Source organism: Musa acuminata, chromosome BXJ3-1 (genome assembly GCF_036884655.1).
Source record: "Musa acuminata AAA Group cultivar baxijiao chromosome BXJ3-1, Cavendish_Baxijiao_AAA, whole genome shotgun sequence".
NCBI classification, from domain to species: domain Eukaryota; kingdom Viridiplantae; phylum Streptophyta; class Magnoliopsida; order Zingiberales; family Musaceae; genus Musa; species Musa acuminata.
The window spans coordinates 2,049,740-2,062,435 of record NC_088349.1 but is presented as its reverse complement, the minus strand read 5'-3'; the positions used below and the strand labels follow the sequence as shown (position 1 = coordinate 2,062,435).

At 36.2% G+C, this 12,696-nt stretch overlaps 2 protein-coding genes across 2 annotated transcripts; both read left to right on the top strand.

The window, feature by feature from the left end:
• Positions 1–1,873: 1,873 nt before the first annotated feature.
• On the top strand, positions 1,874–3,822 carry LOC135628682 (wall-associated receptor kinase 3-like). Its single transcript, XM_065135493.1, has 3 exons — positions 1,874–1,999; positions 2,090–2,257; positions 2,514–3,822. Exon 3 carries the CDS (start codon positions 2,849–2,851, stop codon positions 3,680–3,682), a length of 834 nt encoding a protein of 277 aa, XP_064991565.1. The 5' UTR covers positions 1,874–1,999; positions 2,090–2,257; positions 2,514–2,848; the 3' UTR covers positions 3,683–3,822.
• A 4,840-nt stretch (positions 3,823–8,662) lies between these two features.
• LOC135628579 (putative wall-associated receptor kinase-like 16) lies at positions 8,663–11,430 on the top strand. Its single transcript, XM_065135324.1, has 3 exons — positions 8,663–9,593; positions 9,684–9,851; positions 10,053–11,430. The coding sequence occupies exons 1-3, from the start codon at positions 8,681–8,683 to the stop codon at positions 11,219–11,221; spliced, it is 2,250 nt and encodes a 749-aa protein (XP_064991396.1). The 5' UTR covers positions 8,663–8,680; the 3' UTR covers positions 11,222–11,430.
• The last annotated feature ends 1,266 nt before the right edge of the window (positions 11,431–12,696 follow it).

The following is a 12,696-nucleotide window of genomic DNA, read 5'->3' as shown; positions in this document are numbered from 1 at the left end:
TTACAGAATAAAATAGGATTTGATATAGAAGTTGGAAGATGAAGAACTTTAGAGTAAAGACATATTAGCAGGATCAAATAAATGTTTAGGTTGGTGCTTCTCTTGAAACTTATTTATTCTCCGTTTACTTCTGGATAATTAAGAATATTATGGATTCTAACACTGTGCTATGTAGCAGCTGAGAATTCGTAATAAATTCCAAAAATAAAAATTATTGATGTGTCACGAAGCTAAATAATGAGGACATGGAGTGGAGTAGTGTAGTCTCTATTAAAATATCTGATTCGTTAACTTATTATTATACAATAATAAGTCTCAGATTTAACTAGCATCCTGTGCGTCATTTAATATAATATAAAATTTATTTTATTTTTATTTTTTAAAAAATATATTATCATCGTAATAATTTTTTTTTGCTTTGAAAAATAGTTAGCTATACTACTCGTACACTATATTCTCCTGAACTCTCACATTGAAAATATATCATTTTTTGTGTTCGACAAATTTGATTGTTACTTTTCACGGTAACAAGATATATAAGAGATCCTTTGATAGGTCATCATCGTCCCAACAAATTTGATAACTACTTCTCATGGTAACGAGATATATAAGAGATTCTTTGATAGGTCATCATCATGTCCCAGCAAATTTGATGACTACTTCTCGTGATAACGAGATATATAAGAGATCTTTTGATAGGTCATCATCAGTATTCCAACAAATTTGATGACTACTTTTCGTACTAATAAGATAATAAAAGATCTTTGGATAGGTCTCCAGATAACCCATTATCTTCTTCTACTATTGCATATAAATTCAATATCTTTCTCTTTAACCTTTCGAGGCCTATATTCACTTCCCTTTCTTCTTTTTTTGTTTATCTTTCGAACTAATTTTCATCGGACGATCGAATTTAAATATAAGGCATGTGACTAACAGCTTAATATAATATATCTATTGAGACATTTTAATGGTTATTGTACTGTTTCACAATTGATGGGTCTCGATTCGAATTCATGTGAGCATCCTATACACCATTTAATGTAATAATAAAAAAAAAAACTTATTAATATAATATATAAGATTTCGTATAATTAATAATCATCAAAAAACTTTACTGGCCTTAATAATTAAAACACAGTACAAGTAACATGTCACCATCTTTGAGTAGCTAAATATTCCACCTCTCGTCCATATCAGTCAGTGAGCAGTAAGCAGGAAATGTCAGCAATCAATGTTGATGATGTGACTTTTCATGTAGAAAAGTCAGCAATCAATTTTAGGTTGACTCCCGTGAAAAAAAGATAGCAGGAAAGTACTGTTACAAAATGCTCAAAAACCATAATTTTATATTTCTTTGTATTTTTGCTAATAATAATAATACTGTGTATTAAGAGTTTAATTGGTTGAATTCAAAGACTAAATATGTTTTAGTAATACCGCAGCTTTTTCTTTTCTGTTAATCCTCATGCAAAATATTAAAGACATAAATATATAACGCATAAAATGTTATTACTGTACATTTCTAATAGATTATAGGTCTAGAAATTATAAAAGCAAAAGAATATTCAGATCCGAGTCTCCTAAATAGTTTTATGAGATGGCTTTCGAGTGTAGCTTTAGGAGGGAAACTTGGTTCACAGAAACATTATAATCAACCTATCACGCGTCACAAAAATCTTTGTCTCGACTGCCAAGCGATTCTTCTGACACACTGCGTTTTGCAATCGACGCTGGTAATTTTCTTCCATACCCATCCGGCTTCTATCCTTGTCGTTGACTTAATCAACCGTTGACGGACTCTCTTGGCAAGTCTTCGTTTTGTCTTTTGGCACCAATTAATTGGAGCTGACCTGCGAGGAAGCTAAGAGAAACCATTCTTCATATGCATGCCGCAGCACCAACAGTGAATGTTTCAACTCCACCAGTTTACCAGGCTATATCTGCAATTGCTCCACAGGTTTCCATGGCAATCCTTACCTCCACCATGGATGCAAAGGTCAGCATGCATCTGTCCCCCAACTCTCCTGTTTTCGATTGTTGTATATGGTCTTACACTTTTCCCCTGTGATTCTTTGACAATCCTTAGACATCGACGAGTGCAGCTCACCAAATCTGTATACATGTCATGGAACGTGCAGCAACACAGCAGGCAACTACAGCTGCTCATGCCGAAAAGGTCACAGCAGCAAGGACCCTAAATCGGAACCATGTGTCCGAGATCAAGGAATTCCAACATCAACGAAGATTGTTATAGGTACAAGTTCTCATCCTTCCTTCCATATTAGCTTAAACCTTCCATTAAGACTTCAATCAGAAGAAAAAAAAATCTATTCCTATTCGAGTTTTTATTTGAATAAGTCGTTCTACTTAAACAAAGCTTGAAATTTTTTTATCCTATTACTTTTCATTTATAGGCCTCGTCGGTAACAAATTTTAATTTTCGAAACTTGTAATTCGATCTATGGAAGAGTTTACAAAATAATTAACATGAAACTCATCCCTTTGTGCAGGTAGTTGTGTTGGGCTTGTCTCGTTCATTACTTGCATCTTCTGCATAATTTTAGCATTTCAAAGAAAGAAGCTTCTTAGAGAAAAAGATAAATTCTTTCAGCAAAATGGAGGCTTGAGGTTATACGAAGAAATCAGATCAAAGCAAATTGATACTGTCAAAATATACACCAAAGAGGATCTAGAGAAGGCAACAGATAATTTCGATAAGAGTCTAGAACTTGGGCGAGGAGGCCATGGCACCGTTTACAAAGGAAACCTAGATGATGGTAGGGAAGTGGCCATCAAGAGGTCTAAGGTGGTCACTGAGGACCAAAGTGAAGAATTCGTATGGGAGATGATTATTCTTTCTCAGATCAATCACAAAAACATTGTAAAGCTCTTGGGTTGTTGCTTGGAAGTGGAAATTCCCATGTTGGTTTATGAGTTCATCCCCAATGGAACTCTCTTCAACTTCGTCCATGGCAACGATGGGAAACTAATTCCCTTGACTACTCGTCTACGAATAGCTAGAGAATCTGCAGAAGCACTTGCTTACTTGCATTCATCGGCATCCCCTCCGATCATTCATGGAGATGTGAAGTCGCTCAACATACTTTTAGATCATAACTATGTGCCAAAGGTATCAGATTTCGGTGCATCGAGGATGATGTCTATTGACGAAACCCAATTCATAACGATGGTCCAAGGAACTCTTGGTTATTTGGACCCGGAATACTTTCTAGTTCGTCAACTAACAGCAAAGAGTGATGTATATAGCTTTGGAGTAATTTTGGTGGAGCTCATCACAAGGAAAAAGGCAATTTATTATGATGGGAGTAGTCAAGGAAAAGCTCTTGTCTTCAGCTTCGTTGAAGCAATGAAAGATAGTCGACTTGTAGAGATATTGGATGATCAAATCATGGGAAAAGAAAACATGGATGTCATTCAAGAAATTGCCGAACTTGCGAAGGAATGTTTGAACATGAACGGGGATGAACGACCTACAATGAGAGAAGTGGCTGAGAAACTGCATATGTTAGGAGGGTTCCTACAGGTCTCTTCAACACACCATGCACCCGAGGAATGTGAAGCATTGCTTGGTGAATCATCTATGAGCTCTACCTTGGATTCTGTCGGGTACCACAGTTTAGAGAACAAATTCGGATTTGATGTAAAAGCTGGAAGATGAAGAAGATAAAGAAAGTAGGTTCTCTCTCTATGCTCAAATCGAACTCGCAGAATAGACTGATATTGGTTGCTTGTTTTGTAACTTATTTTACTTCTATCACAGACATGATAAATAAAAGTATAATGGATTGTAACTCTCAATATTGTAATTTATATTTCTTTTTCTATGTAAAAATCGAGTTTGAAGGAAGTAATGGAATATTAACTTAAGCTTTCTGATTAGATTAGACATTGATTTAAGAGTCCTATTTAAGGCAAAATTATTTGTTGTAGTTGAAATCAAAGTAGTGAAAATAGATGGCTAATGAAATACTAATCTATAAGTAACAAGAAGAAGGGAGGAGGAGATTAGGCAGAGGTATAATAGGCTAAGAGATTTAGGTACGATAAATTACAAGTTGTGATATTTAACAAAAATTAGATACAAGTCAACCTAAGTCTCTGCCAAATAATTCAAAGGCATGTGTATGCATCAAGACGAAAAAACAACAAGAAGCTTCCATACATCCCATGCATATCCACGATGATTCCTTTTGGCAAAAAAGAAAGAACACAAATCCAAACCGGAAGAAAGACCAAGCCCTCCACGAGCTGCTATATTTCGTTCGTTCCAAATACACATTAATTGTGGTTGCTATCCTTGTCGTTCACTATTCAACAGTTGATCCCAAGTCAACGCCTCGTCCATTGTATGGATAATTTAAAGATCTATTTATTATTGGGTCCGGCCCATGGTTGGGCTTGGACCGATTGATTTGGGCATTGAGCCCAAATCTGACCAAACAAAAAAACGAAGCGGAGACAGAGAGGGGTGTGCGAATAAGTACGTGTGATGAACTGTAGCGGCACAGAAAAGAAAGAAAGAGAAGATTGAGAAAGAAAGAGTTTCGAAGCTTTTTGTTAGATTGAACGGCTAAATTTTATCGATTTTGACCTAAATTTTATGTGAATGATTTTTATAATAAATTTTATAATCTTAATGGTATCAATATATAGTTTATTCTCTATACTTTTCTACTATACCCATTTTGAGAGATCTAAATTATTTTTTCATGAAATTCACCTATGGTGACGATGGCATGTTAATGTTGAACCGAGATATGTGTTCTTAATGTTATTATGATCCTCTGATTATTCTAAAAAATATTTATTATAAACCTATTATTATTATTATTGGTGATAGTGAAATTTTAAAGTGGATTATGGTCATATGATTTTTTTAATATTAGATTTTTTATGTAAAAATTTAGTGTCTCACTTTGTGATTGATTTATTATTCTACTATTTGATAGTCATAAGTGCTCAAGTCAATCAAGTGATGGCACGTGTGACTTGACACTAATTTTTTTTGCTTATTATATTATGATATTTATCACTTTATATTGACTATTGCATATATAAATAAATATATATATTATGATGTCATTGGATCTGTGTAATGGAAATCGGATCATAATGAGATCACGATAATGAGACCGATTCACCTTTAAACACAGATCATAAATAATCCCGGTCATAGGTTACTCGAGAGGGATATCGAGATAACCAGACAGACTAATATACTGTATACCCATCCATATGATGGATGCAGTTGATCTCATAGCTGCTCGTATGAGGACACTAGGAATACAGTACAAGTGCTCATTGGAGAATGAGTTCACTGATTGATCCACTTATAGAATACTGAATGGATGATGATGTCTTATTGTCAAACAGCGATTCCGTAGTCTTAGTGGTGTATCTGGTCCTTAAATTTGAGACACCAAGGATGTCCTATATGAGTGCTCCACTCTTTGATACCAGATTTATAGGTTTGGATGTCCCAGATCTAGTATAACTAGTCATTGGGAGTGACAATCGACCTTACAAAGGCTATTAAGTGTCGATAAAGGATCATCCACTCTCGGTGTCATGTGAGGAATATCCCATGTGTTCTTGCTTAGACAAATCCATAGCCAGCGTCATTCGAATTGAGAGAGAAAGAGTTCTCCGGGAGAATTCGATTAGAGCGAGACTCGAGAAGAAACCGTATTAGTCTGACAACACCATGCCCGATATACGGTCTCTGGGATATTAGATGGATGAGAGACTATAAGTACACGGTAATGGAGGACAGACAGGTCCAATGGATTGGATTCCCCTGTATCGTTTGGGGACTACGGCGTAGTGGCCTAGTACGTTCGTAGTCGATAAGTCGAGTGAATTATTATATAGATAATAATTCACTGAGTTAGAAGAAGTTCTGACAGGTATGACCCACGGCTAGCTCGATATTGGGCCTAAAAGGTCACACACATATGGGAGGCATTGCGATGAGTAGAGGTTCAGATATGAGATATCCGTCGGAACCCCTATTTTATTGGATATCTAATAAGCTCATGAATTATTGGATCCCATGGACGAGATCCAATAAGAGCCCATGAGAGATTATTGGATAGATATCCACTAATTTAAAAGGCTTAGGTAATTGGATGCAGATCCAATACCCACTATGGGAGGATCCATTAGGGTTTGACAGGGGACCTCTATAAATAGGAGGGATTCAGTGGTTCATAGGCTAGAGCTTGATCTCCTTCACCCTCTCCTAGAGATCTGCAAGGAAACAGGGATATACGATCTCTCTAGGTAACACAATCTATTCTATACGCAGTTTGTTTCGCGAATTTTTGAGCATCAATCTTCGCACGACAACGAACATCTTTTTAAAAAATTAAGGATTTTATTTTCTTGTTCTTCATGTTATGTCGTCCCCAAGATTTCCTAACACTATTTATACTACTATGATTAATATTTTGATGAGAAGCTTATTTTAATACATAAAAAGAAAAAAAATATTTTACTATAATAAATTTTTCCAACATTTATATGGTGGTGAAGGTCCCTAAAAAAACCATACATCTCGCTTGTGCTTTTAATCTCAATTGCCCATTGGATTTGATTGGATCAAATATCTTATTCTTTGTTTTTATTTAAAAGAGGGATATCCAATTTCTTTCAGAAAAAAATTAAAAAATGTGATAGAATAAAATAAAAAAGTATGATCTATAGTTTTACCAGTCCCTTAAAAATTTCACATGTTATATAAATAACATCTTCTTTTAAATTAGAGTAAGCGATCTAATTAATTCTTTTAATCTTTATTGAGTTTTGCAAGTTTGTTTGTGCATTATTATACAAGTAATAGATTTTAAACTTAAATCCATGTGGGTAATATTGGTTAGTGTATTGATAGGTTTCAGACTTAGATCCATGAGTGAATATTATATACATCATTTTATGTCATTAAATTTGCTTTCAATTTTTATAAAAAATTTGAGTATATATATATATATATATATATATATATATATATATATATATATATATATATATATATATATATATATATATAATGAATCAATATGTGCTGGAAAAGGGGGGCATTGGCTTCCAAGCATTTCCAAGTGTGAGGAGAGCCCACCAACCCACAACGGTTAGTATAATCATCAATTAAACAATTAGAGTTTATATCAAAATGACTGAATCTAATGATATACTCGTTGGAATAAGTGATGATCTTATAAAATAGCAGTAGATCAAAATTGCAGAAGTAATAATTATTATAGTTCAACAAAAAAAAAAAGAAGCTAACTTGTTATACCTGAAAAGAAAGTGTTTAAGGATGTCAATAAAAAGGTGACAAACTAGACGATTATGACAACGTTAAAAACTATATAAATTCAATGTCTTTCTCTTTAATCTTTCGATGTTTATATTCGCTTTCCTTTCTTCTTCTTTGTTTATCTTTCAGAGTAATTTTCATGGGACGATCGAATTTAAATACAACCAAGCATTTGACTAACTGCTTAATACAATATATCTATCGAGATCCATTTCACAATCGATGGATCTCGATTCGAATTCATGTGAGCATCTTATACACCATTTAATGTAATAAAAAATTCTTTAAAAACATTATTAATATAATATATAAGATTTCGTATAATTAATAATCATCAAAAACTTTATTGGCCTTAATAATTAAAACACAGTACAAGTAACATGTCACCATCTTTGAGGAGCTAAATATTCCATCTCTCGTCCATATCAATCAGTGAGCAGTATGCAGGGATAGAACTATCTTTCATGTCGACGATGTGACCTATGTAAACTATCTGTCATGTTGATGATGTGACTTTTCATGTAGAATAGTCACCAATCAATTTTAGGTTGACTCGTGAAAAATATGATAGCCGGAAAGTAATGTTACAAAAATGCTCCAAAACCATAATTTTATATTTCTTTGTCTTTTCGCTAATAATAATAATAATAATACTGTGTATTAAGAGTTTACTTGGTTGAATTCAACGACTAAATATGTTTTAGTAATATCGCAGCTTTTTCTTTTCTGTTAATCCTCATGCAAAATATTAAAGACATAAATAAATAGTGGCGTAAAATGTTATTAGTGTACATTTCTAAAAGATTATAGGTCTAGAAATTATAAAGGCAAAAAAATATTCAGATCCGAGTCTCCTAAATAGTTTTATGAGATGGCTTTCAAGTGTCGCTTTAGGAGGGAAACTTGGTTCACGGAAACATTATGATCAACCTATCACAAGTCACAAAAATCTTTGTCTCGTCTGCCAAGTGATTCTTCTGACACACTGCGTTTTGCAATCGACGCTGGTAATTTTCTTCCGTACCCATCCGGCTTCTATCCTTGTCGTTGACTTAATCAACCGTTGACGGACTCTCTTGGCAAGTCTTCGTTTTGTCTTTTGGCACCAATTAATTGGAGTTTCATGTCTTATCGAATTTACGTAAAAAGTTCTTGTATTTGCCGTGTGCTGGCTTCGCCTTGACGATTCTTCACTTGGGCTACAGAACGAGTATTCGATCAAGCGATTATTCTATGCCACTCGATTTTGGAAGGAATTAAGCTCGCTTCCCCCATCTGTTGGCTTATAAATCTGATGGAAGCCTGAAGGGTACCATTAATATCAAGCAAGCGTAAGCAATGGGATCCACGCAGCCACTGTTCGCGTTTCTGCTGTTGTTGTTGTTGTTGACGCTGCTGCAAGCAACGACTCCAGTAGCATCGGCACCACCGTCGCCGAACGTGTTGTTACCACGTTGCAAAGCGACATGCGGCGGTACTAGCATCCCGTACCCCTTCGGCATCGGCCATGGGTGTTTCAGGGACGGCTTCGAGGTCACTTGCGAAGTCGTTAACGCGATTCCCAGAGCTTTCTTGGGCGGCAGCGAGAGGAACATTACAGTTAATAACATATCCTTGCCCCAGGGCCAAGCAAGCATGCTGAATGACATCGCCTGGATTTGTTTCAACAGTACCGGCGGCGTGGTGGCTGATCAAATATCTTCATTCAACCTCAGTGGCCTTCCGTTTAGCGTATCCGGCACGAGGAACGAGTTAAGGACCATGGGCTGCAACGTCATTGGCATCCTCATAGGCGGGGACAACTATACATTGGGAGCCGGGTGCGTCTCCGGCTGCTACGAAGAGGCAAGCATCGCAAGCGGATCGTGCCATGGCGCCGGCTGCTGCGAGACCACCATCCCGGAGAAGCTGGACAATTTTACGGTCACGTTTGCCACTTTCGACAATATTTCTTCCTACACGGACTACAGCCCCTGCTCCTATGCCTTCATTGCCGACACGGACTGGTTCTACTTCAACAAGTCTGACCTTCGCAACCACACCTTTCGAGACAAGTACAAGGACGGCGTCCCACTCCTGCTGGACTGGGTAGCCGGCAACCAGACCTGCGAGGAGGCTAAGAGAAACCTTTCTTCATATGCATGCCGCAGCAGCAACAGTGAATGTTTCAACTCCAAAAGTTTACAAGGCTATATCTGCAATTGCTCCACAGGTTTCCAAGGCAATCCGTACCTCCAAGATGGATGCAAAGGTCAGCATGCATCTCTCCCCCAACTCTCCTGTTTTCGATTGTTGTATGTGGTCTTACAATTTTCCCTCGTGATTGTTTGACAATCCTTAGATATCGACGAGTGCAGCTTACCAACGCAGTATCCATGTCATGGAACGTGCAGCAACACAGCAGGCAACTACAGCTGCTCTTGCCCAAAAGGTCAGAGCAGCAAGGACCCTAAATCGGAACCATGTGTCCGAGATCAAGGAATTCCGACATCAACGAAGATTGTTATAGGTACAAGTTCTCATCCTTCCTTCCGTATTAGCTTTAAACCTTCTCTTAAAACTTCAATCAGAAGAAAAAAATAATCTGAGTTTTTATTTCGATGAAGTCATCCTTCTTAAAAAAAGCTTGAAATTTCTTAACCTTTTAATTTTCGTTAATAGGCCTCGTCGGTAACAATCTTCTATTTTGAAAACTCATCCCTTTGTGCAGGCAGTTGTGTTGGGATTGTCTTGTTCATTACTTGTATATTCTGCATAATCTTAGCGTTTCAAAGAAGGAAGCTTCTTAGAGAAAAAGATAAATTCTTCCATCAAAATGGAGGCTTGAGATTATATGAAGAAATTAGATCAAAGCAAATCGATACTGTCAAAATATATACCAAAGAGGATATAGAGAAAGCAACAGTTAATTTCGATAAGAGTCGAGAACTTGGGCGAGGAGGCCATGGCACCGTTTACAAAGGAAACCTAGACGATGGCAGGGAAGTGGCCATCAAGAGGTCTAAGGTAGTCACCGAGGACCAAAGTGAAGAATTCGTACGGGAGATGATTATTCTTTCTCAGATCAATCACAAGAACATTGTAAGGCTCTTGGGTTGTTGCTTGGAAGTAGAAATTCCCATGTTGGTTTATGAGTTCATCCCCAATGGAACCCTCTTCGAGTTCATCCATGACAACGACGGGAAACTAAGTCTCTTGACCACTCGTCTACGAATTGCCAGAGAATCTGCAGAAGCACTTGCTTACTTGCATTCATCGGCTTCCCCACCGATAGTTCATGGAGATGTAAAGTCGCTCAACATACTTCTAGATCATGACTACGTGCCAAAGGTATCAGATTTCGGTGCATCGAGAATGATGTCTATAGACGAAACCCAATTCATAACGATGGTCCAGGGAACTCTTGGTTATTTGGACCCAGAGTACTTGTTAGTTCGTCAACTAACAACAAAGAGTGATGTATATAGCTTTGGAGTAGTTTTGGTGGAGCTCATCACAAGGAAAAAAGCAATTTATTATGATGGGAGTAGTCAAGGAAAAGGTCTTGCCTCAAGCTTCATTGAAGCAATGAAAGATAGCCGACTTGAAGAGATATTAGATGATCAAATCATGGGAAAAGAAAACATGAATGTCATCCAAGAAATTGCCGAGCTTGCAAAGGAATGTTTGAACATGAATGGGGATGAAAGGCCAACGATGAGACAAGTGGCTGAAAAACTGCATATGTTAGGAGGGTTCCTACAGGTCTCTTCAACACACCATGCACCCGAGGAATGTGAAGCATTGCTTGGTGAATCATCCATGAGCTCTACCTTGGATTCTGTCGGGTACCATAGTTTAGAGAACAAATTGGGATTTGATGTAAAAGCTGGAAGATGAAGAAGATAAAGAAACAAGGTTCTCTCTCTATGTTCAAATCGAACTATCATAATAGACTGTTCTTGGTTACTTGTTTTGTAACTTATGTTACTTCTATTACAGGCATGATAAATAAATGTATAATGGATTGTAACTCTCAGTATTGTAATTTATATTTCTTTTTCTATGTAAAAATCGAGTTTGAAGGAAGTAATGGAATATTACCTTAAGCTTTCTGATTAGATTAGACATTGATTTAAGAATCCTATTTTAGATCAGATTATTTGTAGTAGTTGAAATCAAAGTAGTGAAAATAGATGGCTAATGAAATACTAATTTAGAAATAACAAGAAGAAGGGAGGAGGAGATAAGTGGATGTAAAAGAGGCTAAGAGATTTAGTTTGAAGTGGCTATCCTTGTCGTTGACTATTCAACGGTTGATCCCAAGTTAACCTCACGTCCATTGGTATGCATAATTTGAATACCTATTTATATGGGTGGCGAAGGTTCCTCAAAAAACCATACATCACACTTCCGCTTTCAATCTCAATTGCCCATTTGATTTGATTGTATCAATTTTTTATTCTCTCTTTCTTATTTAAAAGAGGGTGATCGAGTTTTTTTTTACAAAAAAAGAGAAGTGGGGTGACCAATTTCGTTTGAAAAAAATAAAAAAAATTGTTACAATACGAGTAAAATACAATAGTATGATCTATAATTTTTCCAAACCCCTTAAAAATCTCACATGTTATATAAATAACATATTCTCTTAAATTATTTACATACTTATTACAGTAAGCAATATAATTAATTCTTTTATTTTTTGTTGAAATATCTGAGTTGATTAGTACATTATTGTACATGTAATAGATTTCTAACTTGAATCCATGTGTGAGCAATATATACGTCATTTCATATAATAAATTTTGTTTTTAATTTTTATAAAAAAATTCAAGTTATATATATATATATATATATATTTATTTATTTATGGTTAATTACAATTTGAGTTGGTAGAGCTGGTTGTTTGGCGAGTGAGGGGTATGCTAGCCACCGAATCCTAAAACAATTGATGGAAGACAAATGGTTCAAGCATATGAAAGGCGGGTGCAATAGGTTTGATTATCGATCTTAGCTAGCTCGACCTTAGAAGTGCCAAAGTAGATAGGTTTGGAATGGGGGCATTTAACCCGATCAGTTCAGTCGGGTTTGGATCTTCAAGATTTAGTTGAGATGATGTAGCAAAATTTTTGGACTTAGATAGTTTTTAATTGTTTGATCTGAAATGGATTCAAAGCCAATCGATGCTCCTTCCCATGTTAGTCTCATCATAAATTCTAGTTCTTACTGACTCTATAGGTGCCAAAATTATAATATTACATTGAGGGTATCCTTGACCAACGTGTTGCTCTCAAGTTTAACTGAGGTTTTAGTGTCATGATGCACCAAATGCAGGACACACATTGATTATTCAAACTTAGTCAAAATATCGAGGT